At 46.2% G+C, this 9,254-nt stretch overlaps 1 protein-coding gene across 1 annotated transcript; it reads right to left on the bottom strand.

Annotated features, from left to right (window-relative positions):
- Positions 1–2,941: 2,941 nt before the first annotated feature.
- On the bottom strand, positions 2,942–8,919 carry LOC105101242 (olfactory receptor 5P55). The gene is made up of 2 exons (XM_064491871.1): positions 8,891–8,919; positions 2,942–3,899 (listed from the first exon to the last, which is right to left on the bottom strand). The coding sequence occupies exons 1-2, from the start codon at positions 8,917–8,919 to the stop codon at positions 2,942–2,944; spliced, it is 987 nt and encodes a 328-aa protein (XP_064347941.1).
- Positions 8,920–9,254: the final 335 nt, after the last annotated feature.

Genomic DNA, 9,254 nt, shown 5'->3' with positions numbered 1-9,254 from the left:
CGGCTGCATCCTGAGGCTGCAATTTCCCAGCTACGTGACCTTCTCCACGAAATGAAGGCTGCAATAAAGTCTAGGAGATAAATGAGACTCTGTTCTCTGCTCCACAAACAGACTCATGGACATAGAAAACACACTTATGGTTACCAAAGAGGGAAGGAGGAAGGGAGAGGAATAAGTTAGGAGTTTGGGATTAGCAGATACAAACTACTGTATATATAAAATAGATAAACAAGGTCCCACAATACAGCACAGGGAACTATCTTCAATATCTTGTGATAACTTATAATGAAAAAGAATTTGAAAAAGAGTATGTTTACATGTGTATGACTGAACCACCATACTGTACACTGGAAACTCACACAGCATTATAAATCAACTATACTTCAATAAAAACAAAACAAAACAAAAAAACCCAGGTGTTAGCAGCTGTCAGGAACACTCAGGGACCTTGATTTCCTAACCTGAGGAAGGGACAGTTCGTGGCCTTCTGGCTTTATAAAACAACGCTGTTTCTCCTCCCACATCCTCAGGTCTGAGGTGTTCCTAGGCTGGGCTGGGCTGGGCTTACTTAAAGCAAATTTTTCTTCCTTCCTTCCTCCCTCCCTCCCGCCTGCCCTTGTGTGCTCTCTCTCTCTCTCTCTCTCTCTCTCTCTCTCTTACTTTCTTTTTTTCACTTTCAGCACTCAGTCTTTGGTTTCTGGTAGTTTAGCATTTTTTTCTTTAACGAAGACAAACCAGAGCACAGAGGAAGCAATGGGGAATTCTCTCTGTAGGAGTCAGAGAAGTTCCCCAGAAGAGGTTGCATTAAGGCTGGGACTAGAATGATAACCAAAGATCTGTCCGGCTGACAAAGGCCTGGGGAAGCACATTCCAGGCTCCAGCGGGGGGAACATGAGCAAAGGAAGAAGTATGCACAGATGCATGACGTGTTCAGGCCAGGCCAGCTGACTGGTTGTGGCCGCGGGGTAGGTGTTTGGTGGGAACAGTAGGGGTGCTCCCTAGAAATTAGATTGGGACAGGCTTGTAAAGATAATACTAAGAAGTTGAGAATTTTCTCCGTGGGCCAAGGGTTGCAAACTCACATGCCTACAAGGACCACTCAGACAACTTACGTGAGTGAAAAATGTATTCTTTCTCCATGGACACACTTTTTTTGGGGAGGGAGGGGTTAACAGTACCCCTGTAGGGACATTCTTCCCATTCAGAAAACAGATGTTATTGTCATTCATTCAAAGAGTGCCCACCGAGTGTCTTCCCGGCACTGCCTACTTGTTTTGACACGTGTGGACCTAGGCCTTTGTTTTCTTTTCTCAGTTTTGCTAGACATATGAATATTACATTTTCTCTACTATTATGAGAAACTCAGGGCATGACAAACAGGCAACAGATACTCTAAGAAGAGTGGTGGGGAAAAATGGGAGCGGGGAGAATTGGAGAACCTGGGGCCTGCTTAAAAGGGCATCTCTGACTCGGCGCCAGACGATTGGCTATGCTGGGAACAGGACTAGTGGAGTGTGCTCATTCAGTTTTTCTTCCCAGGGAAACTGGGAACATGGGTTTTAAAAATGTGGTCTCATCAAAAATTTTTTGTGTGGGCTGGAAAATTGAAACTTGCTAGATGCTGTCCACACACAACCTGTGGGCAGGGTGCATCCGCGTGGTGGGTGAGTCATCAGCCCTCTGCCAGGCTCTGCTCCAGGCCGTAGGCAGCAGGAGAGGGGTGGCCAGGACTGCTAGACGCCTATCTGGTATTCATTCTCCTCTTCCTTTTTAAAAACAGAATCCCAAGATAGTCAAGGTGGCATGTGCCCCGCTAATAATCGTATTTCCCAGCTTGGTCAAGTCATATGGCTCCCGTGTGACTAAGTTCTGGCCAATGAGAGGCCAATGGCTGTGCTTGGGTGTTACTGAAAAGGCTACAAATAGGGGATAGATAGCTGGCACTTTCCCCAATTCCTCCAGCTTTCTTCTTCAAACATTAAAGTGAAGGATAGGAAAAACTGTGCTTATTGTCTGTGAGATGCATTCATCAGAAAAAGGCAATATAGTGTATAGTTTGAGAACATGGTTTCTGGAACCAGACTGCCTGGATTCAAATTCTGGCTCTGTTTCTTATTATCTGTGTGACCTTGGGCCAGTTACTCAGCCTCTCTGTGCTTCAGATTTCTAAGGGATAATAATATTGTCCATTTCAAGTGCTTGTTGTGAAGATTAAATGAGTTGATATGTGTAAGACATTTATTTATTTAAAAAGATTGAAGTATAGTTGATTTACAATGTTGTGTTAGTTTCTGGTGTACAGCAAAGTGATTCAGTTACATATATGTGTGTGTGTGTGTGTATATTCTTTTTCATATTCTTTTCCATTATGGTTTATTACCAGATACTGAATATAATTCCCTGTGCCATACTTAGGACCTTGTTGTTTATCTATTATATATATAGTAATTTGTATCTGCTAATTCCAAACTCCTAATTTATCCCTCCCCTACTCCCTTTCCTCTTTGGTAACCATAAGTTTATTTTCTATGTCTGTGAGTCAGTTTCTGTTTTGTAAATAAGTTCATTTGTATCATATTTTAGATTCTACATGTAAATGATATCATACAGTATTTGTCTTTCTCTTTCTGATTTACTTCACTTAGTATGATAATCTCTAGGTTCATCCATGTTGCTGCAAATAACATTATCTCATTCTTTTTATGGCTGAGTAGTATTCCATTGTACACACACATATATATATATACATACATACATAAATATATGTATGTATATATATACACCACAACTTCTTTATGATATGTGTAAGGCATTTAAAATAATGTTGGCACATATTTCCCTCTATCCAAGTGTTAATATTATCCATGCTTTATGTTGTGTCCACCATGTTATGGCTTGGGATAGAATGTCCCACCCTCAGTTAGGAAGGCAGCATGCCAAATCATCTCCTCTTTAATGCAGCCTTCACATCTTTATTCCTCAGGCTGTAGATCAGAGGGTCCAGCATGGGGATGACCACAGTGTAGAAGACAGACACAACCTTGTTCTGTTCCATGGAACTGGGAGAGCGTGGCTGAGTATACGTGAAGGTGATGGTGCCATAGAAGAGACAGATGACGGTGAGGTGGGAGGCACAGGTGGAGAGCGCTTTGCTCTGAGCCTTAAGGGAATGCATCCTGCAGATAGTCACCAGCATGTAGGCATAGGAGACCAGGATAATGGTGATGGTAAAGAGGATAATCGTGGCAGAAGATGAGAAGATGATGAATTCAACCTCAGCAGTGTCTGCACAGGCAAGTTGAAGCACAGTGGGGAGGTCACAGAAGTAGTGGTTAATGATGTTGGGACCACAGTAGGGCAGCTTGAAGATGTACCCAGTCAGCAAAGCTGAAATGGCAGCAGAAGCCGTATAGGTGGCTGCCACCAGCTGGACACACAGACTTTGGGACATGATGGTGTGGTAGAGGAGAGGGTGGCAGATGGCAGCGAATCGGTCATATGCCATGGTGGCCAGGAGCAGACACTTGGCCGTACCGTTCAGAGTCATGAGGGCCATCTGGACCACACAGCCTGCAAAGAAGATGGACTGGCCTGAGGTGAGGAAGCTCTCCAGCAGCCTGGGGGTGTTCACCGTGGAGAAGGAGGAGTCTATGAAGGAGAGGACATTCAGGAAGAAGTACATGGGCGTGTGGAGCTGTGGGTCTGTGTGGATCAGAGTGATCATGGCCAGGTTGCCGGTGAGGGTGACCAAGTAGACGAACAGGAAGGGCACAAACAGGATGCCCTTGAGCCTTGCCTGCTCTGTGAGCCCCAGCAGGAGGAACCGGGTGACTGGGGTGCAGTTCTCCACTGTGGGGCACGTGCCACTGCAGAGACACCAAATAAGATCTACTTGTACCCTGGAGGCAGACCTGGGGTCAGTGCCTGAAGCTCTTTTAACGCCCTCAGAGCAGGCAGCCCCACGGGAAGGGGAGGGGATACTGGCGTGAACTGAACACCTACTACAAGTCACGTGTTCACTCATTTCCTAAACAGCTGTTGAAACTTCATACATGCTTTCACATTTAAATATTAATGCCCTTTATATTTAGTGAGATTACCCGTTTGCCCAAGGTAAGAGAGCTAGTTCATAAAGAAAGTGGGATTAGAACTCAGTCCAGTTCATAATCATACGCTTGTTATATAGTTGTAATTATTTTCTGCCTCCAAGTTCCCTGTTCCGTGGGGAACTGGCATCCTTAGCACGTTTTGGGGGGGTGGTGTGTTGGCCGAGAGAGGGAATATATGAAAAGATGAATTTGGAATTTATTTGGGGGCCGAGGCTCCAACAGTGCCAGTCCCCAAGGCCAGGGACACAGAAAATAGGCCTAAAGTCATCAGAATACAAGGTGACTCAGTAGAGCAGTCATTCCCTCAGTGCTGTGGGTTGAATTGTTTCTCCCATAAAAGATTGGCTGAAGTGCTAATGCCTGGGACCAGTGAACGTGACCTTATTGGAAACGGGGTCTTTGCAGAAGCCATCAAGTCGAGTCGCACTCCATTAGGGTCGGTCCTTAATCCAGTGGGACTGGTGTCCTTATAAGAGGAGAAAACGGAGATACAGAGAGGACAATGCCGTGAGAAGACACAGGCAGAGGGGGAAGGTGGGGCCACGTGAGGACAGAGGCAGAGATCGGAGCGACGCTGCCACGAGCCAGGGAGGGCCTTGTGCCCCTGGAAGCTGGAAGAGGCGAGGAAGGAAGGAATTGCTCCCTTGAGTCTTCTGTGGGAGCACGGCTCTGCCAATATCTTAATTTTGGACTTCTGGCTGCCAGAACTACAGGGAGTATATTTTTCATGTTTTTTGTTTTTAAATTGAAGTATAATTGATTTTCTTTTCTTTTTTTTTTTGCATTGGGGGTGGGGGAGGTAATTAGGTTTGTTTATTTAATGGATTATTTATTTAATGGGGACTGAGCCCAGGACCTTGTGCATGCTAAGCATGGCTCTATCACTGAGCTGCGTCCTCCCTCTTCTTGCTTTAAGCCCCACAGTTTGTGGTACTTCGTTACAGCCTCCCCACGACACTAATGCACCCAGCAGGGGACACGCCTGGCTATTGATGGAGGTCTTCTGAGTTGTCAGGAGATGGAGCTTTCTGGTCTCTCTATAGTAACAGAGCTAATCATCCAAGGAGAGAAAATGAAATGAAATAAATTAAAACAAAGTCTGTTTTATTATTTACTACTAAGAAAAATATTTACTTGGGAGAATAGGCAGCTACAGTAAATATGACAACTCTAGTCTGACAAAACCACGACGAATGTCTTGTGCTTTGGCTACAAACAGTGAATGAAGGCAGTAGGACACGCCAGATTTGTGGCACTGGAGTCCAGGGCAGGGTGCAGTTCTCAAGACAGAGCTGGAGGTGAGCTTTCTAACCAGAGAGCACAGGTCGGCGAGTTCTCGCCTACCTCCTTAACCTCCCCAGAACGGATCTCATGTTTATGTAGGTTCTCTCGGCTCCTGTCGTGCCCCCAAGAATTTGCCTTCAGGGATCCTCACTGTCTGGGCTTTCAAATAACCGACGCTGCTATCGTGAGGGGAAGCCCTTGTATGGGATACGGGCCAGGATCTGCTCTAATTGGTTGGACGTCAGTTCTGATTGGTTGAGCGTAGGTTCTGGGTGTTGGAGCATCTGTCCTGATTGATTGGTGCCCAAGGCATGCTGGTTATTAATGCTTGGAATTCTGTATTGTCTGAATGAGGCATAAGGCAGGGCCCCTTTGAGAGTATCTCAGGACAGCCAGAGATAGGTGGCCTCTGATCAAAGCCGGTAATGTGGCTTTGTGCTATCGACATCTATTGACAACACTTGGCCTCCTGAAATGTAAAAAATACGTATGGACTTTACCTGTGGGGAGCACCACTGGGGATGCCTCACCTCTGCTCCACGTGTTTCCTTCCCCAAAGACGGATATCCACGGCGTAACACTCCTGACCCCTATTGTCCTGCAGGAGGGAGGCCTTTTGTGATCAGTGAGTTTGGGTTAAGGCACTGGATGTGTGTAGTTCTGTTTTGCTCTCTTCTTTGCTCATTGGAAGCACAGTAGTGCTCTGCTCCTCTGTAATGTAGGTCTTAAAACTAGGTCATGAAGCCCGTCTCATTTTTAAGAGGACCACTTACAGGCATGGATCATGTCCTGCAGCACCAGGTGGTGTCAGTGACGCAGGTGGAGCTTTGCTCTCTCTCTGCCTCGCTTCTACCTTTTCTATCTTAACTGGTTCAGAATTTGCATAGAGAGGAGGGATGCTGGTCCCTGTGGTCCTTAAAGACCTCAGCACAGAGAAAGCGCGAAGGACGCTGGCAGGGGAGCTTTGCTTGGCCTGTCTCTTCAGTGATCCCATGAACCTGGCTCACAGGTCTCTGGCACACTGATGGAGTTGAGTGAAAGTGTGCGTTGGCCAAAACACTGGGTGTCAGTGAACTTTGGAGGACCCTGGATTCACAGGAATAATTCCTGGATGAGAGAAGACAGCCACCTCCAGTTCCTCTGCTGGGAAGTTGATGAGGGGCTGCTACGGCCATGAGAATGCATAAGAATGTTCAAGTGTCCTGACATGAAAGAAAAGAGGAGGCTTAATCAAAGTCAGAAGAGGGGCTGCTTATGAAGGTGGAGGCCATCTCAAGATGGGAGAGTCCCTAAGAGCGTCTGAAGATCTCCCGTTCCTGTGGACATCTTACAGAGCCGTGGATGGGTACCAGTTCCCTCTCTGACAGCTCTGCTCTTTCCTTGGGCACAGGATGGGAACTTGCCACTTTTGGCTATAGCTTTAATTGCTTGATATTTGTGTGTAAAGTACAGTGATTAGCAGTTTGTAGTCTCAGCTAATTTCACAAATACATTTTCTTTTGATAGAATGAGCTGCGGTGAAAGGGCGAAGAAACTGGAGTTTTCAGACCCTCAGGTTAGCCCAGGCACTATTCATTCTTTGCTTTTTAAAAATAAACACTTACTAACCAATACTGGTCATTGTTAACTATAAGGAAATACTGTCCAGCTTCTGGAGGACTGGCGTTGAGAGCAGAGTCCTGTAAGTGGGGAACTGTTGAAGGATTTCAAGCAGGATGGTGACATGGTCAGACTAAGCTGCTAAAATGAATTCAGGGGAAGTTAGAGGGGAGGCAGGGAGCTACATTAAGCAGCTGATCATAGTGGCCTTGGCTGGGGCAGTGTTATTTACTGATTGACAAATAATCGAGTCCTATTGTTAGTACTGGAGACACAGTGGTGGTCAAGGTAGGTGAGTTCCTTGCTCTCAGAGAGATTGGAAAGATTAGGGAAATAGTCAGGAGATGGATTTATTTATTTACTTGCTCACGAATTGGATACATGGGCTGAAGGAGAGTCTAGATGACGACCAGTTTCCTGGTTTGGGTAATGGGGTGAAAAATGTCATGTCACTCATTCTGACAGGTAAACAGGTTGGAGGGAGGGATGTGGTGAGTTCCATTTGCGATGGAGTTTGGGAGAGCCAAGGACACGGGTCCAGGAGACAGGTGGGTATTCCATTTTGAAGCTTAGGAGGGAGTTCTGTGTAGGAGATGGAGGTTTGAGAGTCAAGGGATGTGTTCAGTCATTCAGAATATAGTCATTGTGCATCACTGTGTGCCCGGCACTGTGTGGGAAGTGAGGATCCAGTGGTAAGGAAAGAACAGACGTGGTGCCCATTCTTGTGGAGTTTATAGAGTTTAGAGGGGAAGACAAACATTTATGATATAATCACACAAATTATTGAAAAATTGCAACTGGTACAAGAACTCCAATGTAGAGGTACTTAATGCTATAAGCCTGGAACTTTGACTCAAGGCGACTAAGGAGGATTTTCCCCCGGAGGAGTTTTCCATAGGAAAGAAGAGTGAGGACAACCTATGCAAAGGCCCTGAGGTCTGAGAGAGCCCAGAGAGGAAGAGGAGCTGAATAAAGGGCCAGTGCTGGTAGAGGGCAAGGAGGGAGAGTGTGCAAGCTGAGGCCAGCAGGCAGGCAGTGTTTTGTAACGTTCATTGGATGCTTCCTGTGTGTCAAGCACTGTTCCAAACACTATTAATTTATTTAATCCTCTCACCAACCTTATGAGATATACTATTGAAATCTCTATTTTACGCAGGAGGAAATCCAGGCACGAAGAAGTTAAGGGACTTGTGCAAAGGCTCAGCTGGCAGGTGGCAGTGCTGGGGTCTGAGTTCACGTGGTCAGGTTCTAGAACTACATTATTATTATTATCTAGCAGCCTAGACCATGTTAAGGATTTTCTCTTTTTAGGGGATGCCATTAAAGAATGTTCACCAGGGAGATGACATGGCCACATTTGCATTTTGACAAGATCATTCTACATACAGTTGTGGGGAAATGATGGGAGGAGGCTCAGCAGAGCAGTGAGACTGTTGGGGAGGACACTGAAGTCGTCAAGGAGGGACTGACAGCTTAAACCAGAGTTGGGGGTGGGTAGTGGAGACAGACAGAGGTAAATGGATATGACAGATGTCTGCCTATAAACATGTCAGGATTTGGTGATGGACTGAAGGTGCCAGTGTGAGGAGGAGAGCAGTGTCAGGTGAACTCCCAGGTCTCTGGTGTGCAAAGTAAAGCTGATACTTGAAGCTAAGAGGGGACAGAATGTGCCAAGGAGAGTGTGAGCTGTAAAAGCCAAGAGGCCCCATGGTAGAACTCTAAGGAAATTAATTGCAAATTTCCTGCACACTACTTCTGAGCTCTGATTTTTCCCCGCTCACTTAGGTGCTGGGGCTGTTGATCAGATCTGAATAGTGTGAGTATGGTTTATGAGAAAGCGAGGATAAAGGAGGGTAAGCCTTTACTGGTATTAGGGTTCCACCTCTCAGCCCACTTACCTGTGGTTGAGCAGAGACCATCCATCCATGAGCCTTGTTTTTTGAAGACTCTTGGGGGTGTTCCTCTCCCCTTTTCATTGATTGCCTCTGTCCAGCTTTCTCAAGAGAACTTCTCAGACAGTGGTAACAAAGCTTTGAGATTCCTTATTGCTGGGAAGGCTCCTGCCTTTCATTTGGCTTCTTAAAATCCTGAACCCTAGAGTTCAGAAATATGCCAGTGGGAATTTGTGAGTAGCTCTCCCAGGAGCAGCCTCGGAACTGGAGGTGGTCTCTAAGGAGGGCTAGAGAGATCTTGGGGAGGGTTGTCTGGGAGCCCTGAGGACAGAACCTCTTCACTTACGGTGTCCATCCCCGGTGGGCCACT

This window comes from Camelus dromedarius, chromosome 12, assembly GCF_036321535.1.
Source record: "Camelus dromedarius isolate mCamDro1 chromosome 12, mCamDro1.pat, whole genome shotgun sequence".
Taxonomy (NCBI): Eukaryota; Metazoa; Chordata; class Mammalia; order Artiodactyla; family Camelidae; genus Camelus; species Camelus dromedarius.
The sequence above is the reverse complement of the archived record's forward strand: the minus strand, read 5'-3'. Positions and strand labels throughout refer to the sequence as shown.